Source organism: Spermophilus citellus (genome assembly GCF_964194105.1).
Source record: "Spermophilus citellus genome assembly, chromosome: 6".
Taxonomy (NCBI): domain Eukaryota; kingdom Metazoa; phylum Chordata; class Mammalia; order Rodentia; family Sciuridae; genus Spermophilus; species Spermophilus citellus.
The window spans coordinates 8,467,708-8,483,098 of record NC_138187.1 but is presented as its reverse complement, the minus strand read 5'-3'; the positions used below and the strand labels follow the sequence as shown (position 1 = coordinate 8,483,098).

The window sequence follows — 15,391 nt, the reverse complement described above, 5'->3', positions numbered from 1 at the left end:
TAGCTGAGAGTAGAGCACTTGGCTAGCAGGTTGCCCTGAATTCCATCTCCAGCACTGCAAAAAGGAAAGAAAGAAAAAATGATTTATAGGTCGCTGGTCTCAATTGTGAAGCCTTAATAAACCATATCATGTCCAGTTACACATTTAGTGACCAGTTTTTATTGGGATTTTCCAGAAAACTCCAGGCATTGAATCTGGCTTATCCCCAGATGCTTGGACTGACCTGGTGGGTCCATGGCAGGCTTGGCCCTAGATCATCCCTGGTAATCCCACATTTCTTCCTTCTTCCTGGGGTCTGGATTCTGAGTCCCACAGTTGTCCCACTGGGCTCTGCTTGGCAACTATTGCCTGTCTATGACTCCACTTTCAGGCCCAGGACTGGTGGCCTCCCTGAGCCCCACAGCTGCTCCCCCAGCCCAGTGGGGCTTTTTCCTCAGCAGCAAGAGGCTTTCAGGTGGGCTTCCAGGCCACACTTGTCCCTGGGTACCCTGGGCCCCAAGTCTGAAGAAGTCCTCCAATTTTGAGAAGGAGAACACAAACTAAGTGTCACTGAAATGCCTTGGAATGGATCAGGAGTGTGAGTGGCAGGTGCCATTGAGATTTGAGGATCTCTTAGCCTGAGTGTGGACTATGTAGTCTGCTTGGGGTTTCTCCCAGTGCTAGGAGAGAGTTTGATGTGTTGAAATTCAAGGAGGGTTCAGTCTATCTCCCCCTCCCCACAGACCCAAGTCCAAGTCTATAAGAGCAAACACAAATGGAACAAAGGTGGGTGTGACCGGGGTGCCACCTGCAGATGATGGGATCTTCCAGACAATGGAATGGCATGAAGCCATAAGAAGGATGGAAGTTCTGATGTGCGTAAGCATGGGCAAACCATGAGAACTTGTGGCCACAGAGGATCAGTCCCAAAAGGTTCAGGTTGTGTGAGTCCTCGCCTTCTCTGAGCCATATGCCAGTCTTTTTATAAAAAATATTTATTTTTTAGTTGTATTTGGACACAGTGCCTTTATTTTATTTATTTTTTAAATTTATTTTTTAGTTTTAGGTGGACACATTATCTTTATTTTACATTTATCTGGTGCTGAGGATCGAATCCAGTGCCTCATGCATACTAGGCGAGCGTTCTACCACTGAGCCACAAACCGAGCCCTTATTTATTTATTTTTATGTGGTGCTCAGGATCGAATCCAGGGCCTTGCATGTGCTAGGCAAGTGCTCTACCGCTGAGCCCCAGCCCCAGCCCCAACCCCATACATGCCAGTCTTTACATAAACATTTTACACTCTTTTTTTTGTGTGCATATGTTGTGCTGGGGATTGAATCCATGGCCTTGTGCATGCAAGGCAAGCACTCTACCAACTGACCTATATCCTCAGCCCTACATAAAAATTTTGTTTTGAGACAGGATCTTGCTAAGTTGCCCAGACTGGCCTTGAACTTGCAATCCTCCTACCTTAGCCTCCTGAGTCTCTGGGATCACAGGTGTATGCCACCACATCCGGCTTAATTGTGCACTTTAAATAGGCTAATTGCATGGTGTGTGAGTTTATATTTCAATAAAGCTGTTCAAGAAAGCATGCAATTTGGAGGCAACTCTAAAGTAACTCCCAGGATGTCCACTCTCAAGACACCAGCCTGTCACCCTTGAAGGAGTATATGGGTGGCCAACATAGCCAGTTTGAGTTTTTTTGTTGTTTCTTGTTTGTTTTTGTTTGGCAATACAGGGGTCAAACCCAGGGCCTCACACAAGCTAGGCAGGTGCTCTTCTGCTGGGCTAAATCCTCAGCTCAGAGCCAGTTTCTGATTCAGAAAATAGGACCAGGTATTTCTGACCCCCCCACCCCAGGCTGGGTTCTGCTGCTGCTCGGTGGGTTTGTGACTCCTTGCAGGTCTTAGGTTGCCTTTCCTCCCTGCACCCTGGTGCCACATCAGGCCTCTGAGTCCCTGGACTCCTGTTTTGCAAACTGTTTCATCATCATCATTAATGAGTGTTCACCATGAGCTTTGTGCTAGTCCCTAAGCCAGACCCTGGGGATTCCAGGGTTGACACATGTCAGGGCAGAGGAGGACCCCAGGCATGCACCCCTTCCTGGGCTCGCCCTGGTGCTCTGGCTGTGCTCCCTCTGGAGGTGGCAAGGGGACACCTGCCTTGGTTGGGTGGGAGGAAGCACCAGCAGTGGGGCCCCCCCGGTGTCTGCTGGGGCTCCCAGTGATGCCCAGCCCCTCCTGTGGGCTGGTGTGCTTCCCCAGGGTAAGTGTCCAAAGGCTGCAACAATAAATGACCACACACTGGTGTTCAGAACAGTAGAGATTCATCCTCTCATAGTTGTGAAGACCAGAGTTCTGAGAGCCAGGTGTGGGCAAGCCGGGTCTTCTGCAACCTCCAGGGAGGGTCTTTCCTGCCTCTCCCTACTCTGGTGGCTCCAGGCGTCCCAGGCTGTAGCCACATGGCTCCTTCTCTGCCTCTCTGCATGACTCCTTTCCTCTGTCTCCCCTCTCTCTCATCAGAACACCTGCTGTCAGAGATGGATTCAGGTCCCTGTTTGCATGGGCCCTTTTTCTAACCCACACCCTCAGGTTCCAGCAGATACACCCTGGACACTACCATGCAGACAGCTCCTGAGGAACTGGAGGATACTGCCTGAGGGTCTGGAGCCAATACCCCTGGGCTCTAGGCCAGCTGGGGCTCAGGGTGGAGGCAAGGACCGGCAGGTGTCTTTCAGGGTGATGGCTCTGTGACAGCTTACTCTTTTTTTTTTTTTTTTGTATTGGGGATTGAACCCAGGGGCACTTAACCACTGAGCCATATCCCTAGCCCTCTGTGACAGCTTAGAAGACCCCCGAGGGAAGGCTGGCCAGGGCAGGGGAGACAGGAAGGGCAGAAGGGGAGCTGTATTTTCCAAAGTAAACAGTAGGTTTCCCAGTGTCCAATTTCAGCACCGCCTTCTCCAGCATTCAATAGGAACTCCCCGGTTGAAGTCCCCATCCCCCAAAATTTGGAGAGGAGAAGATCTTACGCAGGTCAGGAGGCAGCCAAGCCCATGAAAGCTCCCCGCCCAGCTTGTGGGGCACCGCACGAGCTCCCTGAGGTGCTGGATTGGACCCAGGGGACAGGCAAGGAGGGAGAAAGGGGCTGTGAGTGTCCGCCTGGGTGGCCACCTGAGCAAGACACCAGGCATCTCCAGGGTCTGGGTCAGTGAAGCTGCTCCTGCCTGTGGGACTCAGCTCCCTGCCAGCTGCTCCAGGAGCCTTGCGAGCCAGGGACTGCTTTGTTGGTCTGCCATGTGTCACAGGCCCAGTCCCCAACCCATGGTGCTGGGAGGTGGTGGGACCTGGTGGGAGGAGGCCTCTTCTTCCTCTCTCTGCTTCCTGGCAGCCATGTAAGCTGTGGCCTCCATCCACTGCCCTCCCACCATAATGTGCCACACACCATAGGCCCCGAGCAATAGGGCCATGTGGACTGAACTGTTTAAGACTGTGAGCCAAAACAGTCCCTGTTTTCTTTTTAGGTGATTATCTCAGAGATTTTGTTAAAGTGACAGAGAGCCAACTCCCATGGTGGCCAATGAGGGGATCTCCTCACGACTCATGCTGAGGATATTCTGGGTGAGTCAGGTCCCTAGTGGTTATGGGGACACCCCACACTTGTCCCCTGCTGTGCCTTCCACGTAGACCTTGGGCCCAGACCCTGTGCTGGTGGTTGGGACAGAAGGGTGGGAAGGCTCCATGGGAGGGCCCTTCCATAGTGTGTGTCGTGAGGGGGCCAGGCAGCCGCCTTCCCAAAATCTGGAAGACTTGGGGGGCTGGTGGCATTGGATGGGCCCTTTCCCCTGTTGCCTGATGTGCACCTGTTCTCCCCCAGCATCTGTGCAGCTCGGCCTCCCAGGACACGTGGACAAGTGTCTGCAAAGGGGAATCGCCGTTGGGCAGGGCATCATTAGTGGCACCATCGACACAGAGTGGCTTCCCTCTGGGACACCACATCTTGTCAACAGGTGGACTCCTGGCAACAGCCCTGGGAGGCCTGGCACGGGCCACAATTAAGAGCTAATGAGCAGGCCTACTGTGGCTGCTCCTTGGCAAGAGCCCCGGCACTGGCGCGGCTGTCCCAGGGCAGCCAGCATGCCCTGACCTCCAGAGTGCTGCTGACTGGGGTGCTAGTTCAGGGGCAGTGGCAGATAGGCCTGGTGTGCGATCCCTCCTTGGGATTTCTGAACACGCACACATTGCTGACTGTGGAATGTGGGGCAGCTGGTTCCCTGCTTGGTCCACTCCCATGGATGCTGGAAAGGGGTGTGGTGGGCATGGTAGTGGGGATCTGTGGGGCTGTCACTGCTAGGGAGACTGGCACAGAGGAGGAAGCTTGGGCCCCGCTCCTCAGCTTCTCCCTCTGCATACGTGGAGTAGGTCCTGCCTCCCTAGACACCCACGGTCCCGATGAAAGGTGGGCCTGGGGGCAAAGACAGCTCTGCAGGACCAAGGTGCAGGGTTCAGCACATACCTGTTGGGAGGGTGGCCACCAAGGGGGCAGCAGCATGGCCAGTGGGAGGTCCAGGAGAAGCAGGGGTTGTGCTGCTGGTCCTGCTGCATGTGGCTTGTCCCCCTCCCCCTGCTCGAGAGGGCCTTGCCCCCATTCCTGGGAGAGGAGAGAGCAGCTCCAGCCACATGGGCCACCAGCAGGCCACAGGTTCTGGGGGAGGTGTCTGGTGGGGAGTTCATGCTGCTCCCCTCTGTCTGCCTCCCTCACCGGGGCACCACTTGGCCTTGCCTGGGCTGCACCACTTGGTGTCCCAGCTGCCCTGGTGTCCCTCTGCTGAGACGGGAGCCCAGAGACTCTCAAAGCCTCACCTGGACTGCAGGGCTAGCGGAAGGATAAGGGGGTGCTGGAACCACTGCCCTGTCTCCAATGGCACCCCTGTGCTTCTCATCAGTGGGAGCCTCTCACCTCCCTCGGCATGGCCACCCTGGGGCCCTGAGAAGATGGGTGGGTGGGGGTGGTGCTCAGTGCAGCTCAGTGGGGCTGGGAGCAGCAGGTGGCCGAGGAGCCAACCCTGAGGGTGGGGATGGCCACTGAGGGGCTGGGTGCCCTGGGAGCTCCGACGGAAAGAAAGAAAACCCCAAGGTTCCTTGTGGGCCAGGGACCCCCAGAGGCGCAACCCCAGGCCAGCAGGATCTTGCTGCCTTCCTGGTTTTGAAGATAATATTTGGAGGCCAGAGCAGAAGCCTCTGAGAATGGGGGTCCTGCCAGGGAGCTGGCTGCCTGCCAGCCTCCATGGTGACCCCAGCACGTCAGAGATGCCCTCACTAGCAAAGCTGAGTAACAGTTTACCCAGCTCCTAGCTGCGGGAGGACCTGCAGAGGGTCAGACTCTGCCTTTGTTTCCACAACCAGAGGAGGAAGGTGATCTGTTTAATGTGCAGAATAAACAACCCCAAAGTCATTTTGCTTCCTGAAGAGTGGAAAGGCCAGCTGTAGCCTGGGGGCCAAGCCGGCAGCCAGCTCGGGAATGAGGGATTCACAGGAGGCCAGCTGTTCTGGGTGGGGGAAGTCACCACGCACCACCCATCCACCAGGGCTGGAGACTGGCAGCCATTTGTCTTCTTTCCATGTGTCTGAATATTATACCATTTTTCTTTTCCCCTCCCTCCCTCCCTCCCTCCCTTCCTTCCTTCCTTCCTTCCTTCCTTCCTTCCTTCCTTCCTTCCTTCCTTCCTTTTTTTCTTTGCTGTGCTAGGGATTGAACCCTGGGTCTCCTACATACTAAGCAAGTGCTCTACCACTGAGCTGCACCCCAGCTCCTGCGCTAGCAGTGGGTGTTCAGTTTTACTGCGGTACGATTGATGTGCGGTAAATACATCTACTTACAGCACACAACTCAGAGTCCTGAGGCCACCTGCAGTGGAGCACATTGCCACCGCCTGCCATGTTTACATGAACGTTTGCTGGCCTCGTTGGGGAGGCTGTTGTGGGAGACCAACCTTGCACGTGACTAAGTCACACTCCCCTGCTGGGCAATGTGGCGTCAGGCACCCATGCTGCTAGACTGCCCAGCTCTTCTAGGGTTCAAGTGACTTGTGTCTTCCTGCCCAGGCTTGTCTTGCTACCGCCCCATGGGTGAAGCTACGCTCACCTGTTCCTTTGTAATATAACCCCTTGCCCTGTTTAGGATAGAATCTTCCATGGAAGTGCCTTTTGTGTGTCCCCTTCTCTTACTGTGCTCTTGGGTGTGGCCTACCCAGGTGTCAGTCAACCTGCTGACAGTGGACATCAAGAAGATAGACTCAGCCTCCTGAAACCTGACCCATTGCCTCATTTGAATAGCTTTTCCTCAATAAGAGTGGTCAGCGTGTGTGTGTGTGTGTGTGTGTGTGTGTGTGTGTGTGTGTGTTTTCTCTCTCTCTCTCTCTTCCTGTGGACCCTTAAGGTCAGAGGAGCTGTCACAGCGACCCCAAAGAAAAAGGTATTTGAGTCTCTTGTGTGGTTATTTTGCGCAGCCCAATCAGCCCAGTTCAACTAGAGTGACCCCTGAACCTTTTAGTCACAAGAGCAGGCTGGGCCTAGTTGGGGGTCCCTGTCCTGTGGTGCTGGCCCTTGCTGTTCATCCTGCTTTGCTTCCTCTGGCATAAGCAGCCCAGGCTGGCCTCAAACTTGGGATTCTCCTGCCTCACCCAAGTGACTTGGCCGACAGGCACAGCCCCAGTGGTGGCCCTGTCCCTTGTCTCTGCATTCACTTGTGTCATTTCTTATACTTTGAGCTTCTGTAGTCGAGTTTCCTGAGGTAGCACCTCAAGTCCTTGCCCTCTTTTTTATACTATGTAACTACTCAAAGCTACTAGTTGCCCTCTGTACTATCTTTTTTCTTTCCTTTTGCTTTTTTTTTTTTTGTTCTACTTAGATAATTTTTATTTCTTTCTGTTGTCGTCTTAAAATTTTTTTCAGTCGGGGCTGGGGATGTGGCTCAAGCGGTAGCGCGCTCGCCTGGCATGCGTGCGGCCCGGGTTCAATCCTCAGCACCACATACCAACAAAGATGTTGTGTCCGCCGAGAACTAAAAAATAAATATTAAAAATTCTCTCTCTCTCTCACTCTCTCTCCTCTCACTCTCTCTTAAAAATTTTTTTTTCAGTCTTGTTGATGTAATTGACAAATACGAATTATATATATTTGAGGTGTACAACATGATTTTTAAAATTTTCATTTCTGTATTTCCCATTCAAATAAGTGCTTTAAAAGAAACTTTTTTTTGTAGTTGTAGATGGACCAAATGCCTTTATTTTATTTGTTGATTTTTTTTAAATAGCCTGTCCCCAGCCCTTTTTATATTTTATTTATTTATTTATTTTAAAGAGAGAGAGAAAAAATTTTAATATTTTATTTTTTAGTTTTCAGCGGACACAACATCTTTGTTTGTATGTGGTGCTGAGGATCGAACCTGGGCCGCACGCATGCCAGGTGAGCGCGCTACCGCTTGAGCCACATCCCCAGCCCATTATTTGTTGATTTTTATGTAGTGCTAAGGATTGAACCCAGTTCCTCACACATGCTAGGCAAGTGCTCTGTCACTGAGCTACAACCACAGCCCCTGGAAGAAATGTTTTTACCTAATGTATTTTTTAAAACTTAACATGAATGTTCATAGCAATTTCTTTATAATAGTCCAAAACTGATTTTAAAATGCCTTAAAAAGTTGAACAAACTGAGATACATTCATACCACAAAATATGACTCAGCAATTGAAAGTGTCAGTTGATCTATGAAACCTTGGTGAAAAGGGGGAAGGACGTGGCTAAGTGACAACAGGAGGGATCTTCACATTGTTGGAAATATTCTGTACCTGACTTGGTGATACTGGTTTCAATCACATTAGTTTTTCTGATTTGTTTTTAGTTTTACATGACTGTGTGCATTTTTAAAATCAATGTGTGGTGTCCATGTGTGCCCACGGGCACAGTTGGCATTTCAGTACTTGTATACAGGGCACTGCTCAGTGGTGGCAATTGGCTACTGATCTCTCTGTGTCGGGGCATCGAACCTTCTCTCCCAGCCATTCTGAAACACAGTTACTTGCTATCACCCACAGTCATGGTCCTGTGCCCGGGTCATGGGAGGTCAGCCCGATGCACTTGGCACCCCCTAGTCCCCCTCTCTCCATCCCTTTGTTCTGGGTCATTGTCCTATACTGGCCACTTTCAACAAGGAAGAGGAGGGTCTGATTCTGCTGCCCAGGCTGGCCGGGCCCTCTGGGGCTCAGGCTGTCCTCTTGCCTCAGCCTCCCCAGGCTTGTACACGCCATGGCTTAGGCTCATGCACATGTGACTTACATGCAGGAAGGCTCCCCTCCTTGCAGAGTGCTGTTGTGTGAATTTTAGCAAATGCCACAGAGCTGTGCCCGCCACTGCTTCCCCTGGGTGCGTTTTGCCACTCCTTAGAAGTCCCACCTAATCTCCTTTATCTTGGGGTACTTAAGCACTGAGTCACATCCCCAGCTCTCCCTTTTTCTTTTATCTTTTTCATTTTGAGATAGGGTCTCTCTAAGTTGCTTAGGACCTCACTAAATTGCTGAGGAGGCTGGCTTTGAACTTGCAATCCTCCTGCCTCAGCCTCCTGAGTAGCAGGGATTACAGGTGTGCACCACTGGGTCTGGATTCACATAACTTTCATGTGTTACAAAATATCATCTTTTTTATTATTATTATTTTGGTACCAAGGATTGAACTGAGGGGCACTTAACCACTGAACCATATTCCCAGCCTTTTTGTATTTTAGGTAGAGACAGAGTCTCTCTGAGTTGCTTAATACCTCACTCAGTTGCTGAGGTTGATTTTTGAACTCATAATCCTCCTGCCTCAGCCTCCCAAGCCTCTGGGATTCCAGGTGTGTGCCACTGCACCTGGCCTTCTTCTGATTTTCAACTATTTAAAATTGTAAAAACTGGGGGGCTAGGGATATAGCTCAGGTGGTAGAGTGCCTCACATGCACAAGGCCCTGGGTTCAAAAAAAAAAAAAAAGTAAAGGAAAAAAAATGTACGATCCACCAGGCAAACAGAGAGGAGGCAGCATTGTGACTGCACTGACTCCAGACAGACAGACTGACTTCAGGCCAGGGGTCAAGAAGCACTTCTGGTGAAGATGGAGGTGTCAGCCCTCTGGGAAGAGAATCACAGCTGGCCACCTGATAGCAGCACACAGAGGCTGTCGATGGCGGGTGGGGGGGGGGAGGGCGCACCTGCCTCTGGTCACGGTGCATCACAGCACCCCTCCCTCAGCGAGTGCTAGGGTGATTGGGAGCAGAGTCCCGCCCAGGCGCAGGTTGTGCCACTGGTAGAGTGCAGGCAAGACAGACCACATGCTGCTCTGCAAAGCAAGTCCCAAGCTCAAGAGGGTTGGATTTATTGAATGTTCAACAATCAATCAATAGCAAAAGATTATGTGGGAAGGGCTGAGGCTGTGGCTCAGGGGTAGAGTGCTTGCCTAGCATATGTGAGGCACTGGGTTCCATCCTTAGCACCATATACAAATAAAATAAAGGCATTCTGTCTATCTACAACTACAAAAATAAAAAAATAAAAAGATTACATGGGAGGCTGGGCACAGTGGCCACACCTATATTCCCAGCAGCTTGGGAGGCTAAGGCTGGAGGATCGCAAGCTCAAGGCCAGACTCAGCAGTTTATTGAGACCCTAAGCAACTTAGCAAGGCCCTGTCTCTAAATAAAAAGTAAAAAGGGCTGGGGAGGGGCTGGGGTTGTGGCTCAGTGGTAGAGCACCCCTGGGTTCCATCCCCAGTGCCAACAGTAAAGTGAATAAAACTCAGAGGGCAAAGCAGTGTGTTTGGGTGTGATGACAGCAGTGTCCACGTCACCAAACAGCAGTCATCACAGGGATGTGCCCAGCACAGGAAAGCAAAGGTAGGGAAACTCGGAAATTTGAGTAGAAGATCTCATTGCAGCAGAGCACGTTCACACAGATGAAGAGAGGGGACGAGGCTGTGAGCCAGTGACGTTTCCCTGTGGCTCCTTTGTCAGCCAAGCAAAGAAAGACCTTTACTGTGGGTGGCTCAGTGGGAAGCTGCAGCAGAGGAAGCAGAGGAAGCATGCCAGAGGAAGCAAGTCTAAGGCTACCGGCCTTTTAGCACAAAGGTGTTCTGAGAGAGAAGAACTGAGAACTAAGACAGTCCATCAAAACAAGAGAATGGCTGGAAGTCCTTTCCCAGGGCTCTTGCTGAGTAGACAGATGCTACTGCTGATCTGAGGAGTCACGCCCTGGAGGCTGAGCTGGGCACTGGAAACCAGCCCCAAGCAAAGGCAGCAGAGAACTACAGCTGCAGGCAGGAGGATCTGTACAGTCAGCAAGACCCACTCAGTCTGAGAGGACTGTGCTAATAGGCGCCAAACTGACCATGGTTTAGAAACCATGTGAGAGCAGAAATACGAACTGGATTGGCAGAGTCTGTGAGAACCTCAAGTGCCTATGGCTGGCCATGGCTTCTCACCATCCTGCTTGGTCCTGTTGTGAGAACTTGGTCAGGGGTAGATGCTGACTGTCCTGACCTGCCCCCACTCTGAGCAGGTCATCAGGGGATAATGGCCCGGGTGTCCTTCGGGGAGGAAGAACCTGTCTTGGCTGTTCTCCAGCACATGTGGCTTTGGGGTCCAACATCTGCTGGGAACTCAGAGGTGCTTCCTAGAGAATTCATCCCAAAGTCACAGGGAAATGGCTCTTGAGCAAGGCATACACTTCATTACCATCACTTTAGTAGCTAATGCTGCTGAATCCCAAGCAGCTGGTGTCAGCTACTTCCTGTGCAGCCATAGTTGAAACAGGAGCCCAGTCTCCATTACCAACCACACTTGCAGTGGGTGCTACTGCTGCTCTTCCCCTTCCCCTCTTCTCCTCCCTCTCCTACTCTCTTCCTTCTCCTCTCCTCTGCCTTCTTCTTTCTCCTTCTCCTCCCCTCTTATTCCTCTTCCTCCTACTTCTTGTTAAGATGCTGAGGCAGGAGCATGGCAAGTTAGACCAGCCTGGGCCACTTAGCGAGACCCTGATTCAAAATGACATTTAAAAAGGTTGGGGTGTGGCTAGATGGTAGAGGCTTGCCTAGCATGTGTGAGGCCCTGGGCTCCATCCCCAGCAAACACACACACACACACACACACACACACACACACACACACAAATCAAGAGCCAAAGTTGTCTTGGACTGTCCTTAGCCCTTTTTAACATCCATTTACTGTCAACCAAAACTGACACCTTCTGAATTCCCCTTGAAACTCTGGGAACATGCCCAAACTCTGACACCTCCAGTGTCCACCAGCCTGGTGCTGAGACTGGGATGAAGATGAGATGAAAATGACATCTGAATTCTGCAGCAGGGACTCCCCACCTTTGGGACCTTGGAGCCACCCAAAGTCCCTTCTGTAGCCGCCAACTGGACACCGCCCCTGTGTGTCCTGTAAACCCGTGGATTCTTGACTTTCTTTCCTCCTGTGACTATATAAGTTCATGTGACCCCTTCCCCAGTTGAAAGTATTCTTTAGGGTAACCTGAATCTGTGCTCCTGGGTCATAGTTACTCATAGTGGGCTTGGAATAAGCGATTTTCTTATTATCCGTGAAGCAGGGTTGTTTTACAGTGGCCTCAGGAGAGCACCTCCCAGATGGTGGAGCATCCGCACTAACAATCTGATTAAGTATCTGTAACTGATTATGATGACAGGAAATTAACTTTGAGCCTCATTTGAGATAAATGTTATCCTCCAAATGATCCATTCTCCTCTCAAGCAGGCCTAAGTTGCAGTTTGTATTCCATTGGTATTCATATATATGTGTGTGTGTGTGTGTGTAAATGTATGTGTGTGTGTGTGTATGTGTGTGTGTGTGTGTGTGTATATATATATATATATATATATATATATATATATATATGTATGTATATATTTTAGTTGTAGCTGGACACAATACCTTTATTTTATTTATTTATTTTTATGTGGTGCTGAGGATTGAACCCAGTGCCTCACACGTTCTAGTCAAGTGCTCTACTGCTGAGCTACAGCCCCAGACCCTCCATTTGTATATGTTGAGTTCATCAATAAAAGTGTGGACTTCCCTGTATCTCACATGTACTTCCTCTAGCACTTTCCAGATGGAAAGGATGTTTTAGAGAGCACTTCTCTGTTGACTTTTGTAAACTGGTATGGCAACTGGCAGCCTTGTTGAATTCTGCACTAATTAGCACTGGGTTCAACTGTACAGAACAGCACCCACTCTCAGGAAAAGGTCAGATATGGACGCGGGGCATACTCAGTCCAACAAAAAGAAGCCTTTCCGGGTTTGTGTTGGTTTTTGTTCTTGGTGCTGGGGTGGGAGCCAGGGCGTTGCATGCTGGCAGGTACTGCACCTCAGAGCCACCCAAAGTACCTTCTGCAGCTGTGGAAAGCAAGGACAGATTCCACACTGGGAATCAGCATCACAGAGCCATCCGAGGGGCTGGTTGGAGGTGAGGGCCTTTGGCCACAAGGTCACTCCACTAAGGCTGTGGTCCAAGGCCAGGAAAGAAAGGCCAGTGGCCGGGCAGGTTGATTCCAGTGGCCCTGCCATTTTGGAGCACAGGGCCCTGGTGGATTCACCTCCTGTAGTCCCTGCTTACTGTTCCTTGCCATAGTTTCTCCTCTTCATGTTGCCTGAGTCAGGAGTACATGTGAAAGGAGCCAGCAGGTCCCTGGATCTGTGACCTGGCAGTGTGGCCTGCAGAGGCCCACTGAGGCTCTGGCTGGGAGTCCAGCCCTTGGCTTGACCTATGACTTTGGCCACTCTCTGTCTCAGTTCCATCCCCTGAAAAATGGAAACACAAGACTCCTTGGAGCTGGGGCCTGGTACTTCCACCCCACCCACCGAGCAAGGGAGCAGTCCTCCTCCCCAGGTGGCCAGGGTCTGACCTGTGCAGTCTGGCTGGCTCCCTGGCAGGGTCTCCACCCGCACATTCCTATGGCATGAGCAGCGCCTCTCCCAGCCGCCAGGCCGCCAAGCCTCATTTGTTCCCTTGACAGCCTGGGACACTGTCCAGCTTCTCCACTCCCCACTTCAGGTGGGGAAAGGGAGGCAGAGGGGCTGAGGTTTGCCACTCACCTGGATTCTCAGCATCACCTTGGGTAGGGCCCATTCAGGCCCTAGGGAGGGTCCACTCAGAGCCTCAGGGCCTGGGGTTGTAAGGGACGTGCATCAGGACACTACACCCAACCGTGGCCAGAGGTGGGAATGTGGAGGCACCCCACCTAGGCTGGCTCCCACGTTCCCAGAACTTCCTTAAGCAGACTGTCCAGCATTGCCCACGCCTAGAGAGTGGTCCACACCCTGTTCCCTGCATACTCTTCGCCCACTCCCACCTCTCCCTTGCCGTCCTCCCTGCCCGGGGCCCGCAGAAGCCTGTGGTGGTGTTTCAGCCTATAGAGCAGGGTCTGCCCCAGGCAGGTCTTCCCTGGGGCGAGGGATGGGCATTGGAGGAGACCCGAGGTGGACACAGGCAGCACAGCACAGCCAATCAGACAAGAGCTTTGGTCTGCAAGTGAAAGGAGCACCGAGGAGCCGGGCACAGTGAGGGCCCACTCCAGCCCTGTTCTTCCCCTAGGGTGGGGCTGCGGGCCCCTCTGGGACAGTGTCCCATTTACCTGGGAATCTCAAGACAATGGGTGGGGGTTTTCCAGGAGCCACAATTCCTGGGGCTAAGCTCAGTATCCAGGCTCACAAGGGGCTGGTGGGGGCCTGGTCCACGTGGGGTGGACAGACAGGGCCTGGGTCATGCACATTCCAATGTGTATGTGTGGGAGTGGGTGTGCCAGGAGGAGGTCAGACAGGGCACCTGCACTGGCCCCTCCAGCCGGCCTGCCCTGCCCTCCATGTGTTCCCCCTTCCTGCACCCTGCTGCACAGGGAGAGCTGTAAGAACTTCCCTCTCCTGCTGTCCTCAGGGGTCATCTCTCTGCTGGGAGCAGGACGGGATGGCCCTGGCTGAAGACCACCCCTACCCACAGTCTCCCTCAAAGTACTCACTGAGGCCTGGCCTCAGCAACGAGGGGGATCTGCCTTCCTTTTCCATCACATGAGGGCCAGACCTCGGGCTGGGCTGCGCTATAGGTCAGGAAAGCCAGAACCATGTCCTGCTGGGAGCTCTTGGCTGTGGTGGGGTGGGCTGGTCTTGCCCCATCACACACGGCTACATCAGCCTCACACTCCGCTCCAAGGAGCTTGTGGTCTGCTCAGTCCCCAGATCCACTGGGCATAAAGGAACAATTGTTATCAAGGTAGCACAGTGAGGCCAAACTCTCTCCATGGCTAGGCCCCACCCAAGGGTCCTGGAAAAGCCTAGCTCTCTGCTGGGGGCCAGGCTGACTCAGCTCCAGCTCCCCTCCCTGCAGGAGGGCTGGCTTCCTGAGGGGCGGGCCAGTCTGAGAGCAGGGCCAGTGGCATAGATACTCCTGCCTGTGCCCAACAGGCTCAGCCAGAGCTCTCCTGGCCCAAAGGCCCCTCACTTGCCTGGTGGGGATCAGGTGGGGACATCAGAGGCACTGTCATCCATAGGACATGGCCTTGCCCACAGCTCAACACTCCCTGGAGTCCTGTGAGCCCGCCACCCATGGCAGGCTTCTGCTGCTGCTCCTTAGCCTGGGTGAGTCCAGTGGTGGGCTGTGGGTTGCCAGGGAGAGGGGGAGGGCAGACCTGGGCCCTTCGTGGGTCAGAACCTTGGGGAAGCCCCACTGCCCTGTGCCTTCTCCCCCATTGTGGGCAGGAGGCCTGTGTCCTGGTGGGGCTGGGGCTGAGCATGACCTGGTGCCCAGGAGAAGAAGTGTCCTGCCAGGGGAAGGACGCGGGAAGCCCTGGCTCTCTGTGCAGCTCAGATCCCTGCCTGGCAGCCTGCACTATGGCACCTTGTGGTGCAGGGGCCTCAACTTTGTCTCCATGTCCTGTAGGCTATGCTGGGTGGGACTGAGAAGAGGTGGGAAGGGGAGAGACCTCCTCCCTTCCCAGGTTGGGGTCTACCTGAGAAGCCCCCAGCCCTCCCCTCCAACCTCATGCCCTCCACCTCACAGGGTGGCTGCAACCTCTAAGGACTCAGGTTACAGAGATGGGACAGGTGAGGGGCTGGTGGGAAAAGGGCAGGGCTCCGGGTCATGGGTGGAGGTGGGTGACAGCTGTTCTCCCCCATGCCCTGGAGGAGGGAGCTGTGGGTACCAGGCAAAGGTGGAGTGGGCCAGAGAGGCACAGGCCTGTGGGAGCCGTCAGCCTGGCCTTGTCCCCCAGGCTGTGCTCCTGGACCCAGGCTTGGTCAACACCAGCAACTCTACCAGGTAGGTCTTGAACCTGCAGCCTTTGAGGGCTTGGTGCCCTTACTGGTGGCCAG

General features: G+C 53.0%; 1 protein-coding gene across 1 annotated transcript in view; it reads left to right on the top strand.

Annotated features, from left to right (window-relative positions):
* LOC308651151 (mesothelin-like) overlaps positions 1-15,391 on the top strand; it is a 25,235-nt gene extending 9,844 nt beyond the window's left edge. The window contains exons 4-8 of the mRNA XM_081298019.1: positions 723-854; positions 3,510-3,606; positions 14,572-14,659; positions 15,081-15,124; positions 15,292-15,391. Of these exons, the coding sequence (XP_081154145.1) occupies positions 3,556-3,606; positions 14,572-14,659; positions 15,081-15,124; positions 15,292-15,342 (234 nt within the window). The 5' untranslated portion in view covers positions 723-854; positions 3,510-3,555 and the 3' untranslated portion in view covers positions 15,343-15,391. The remainder of the gene's footprint in view (positions 1-722; positions 855-3,509; positions 3,607-14,571; positions 14,660-15,080; positions 15,125-15,291) is intronic.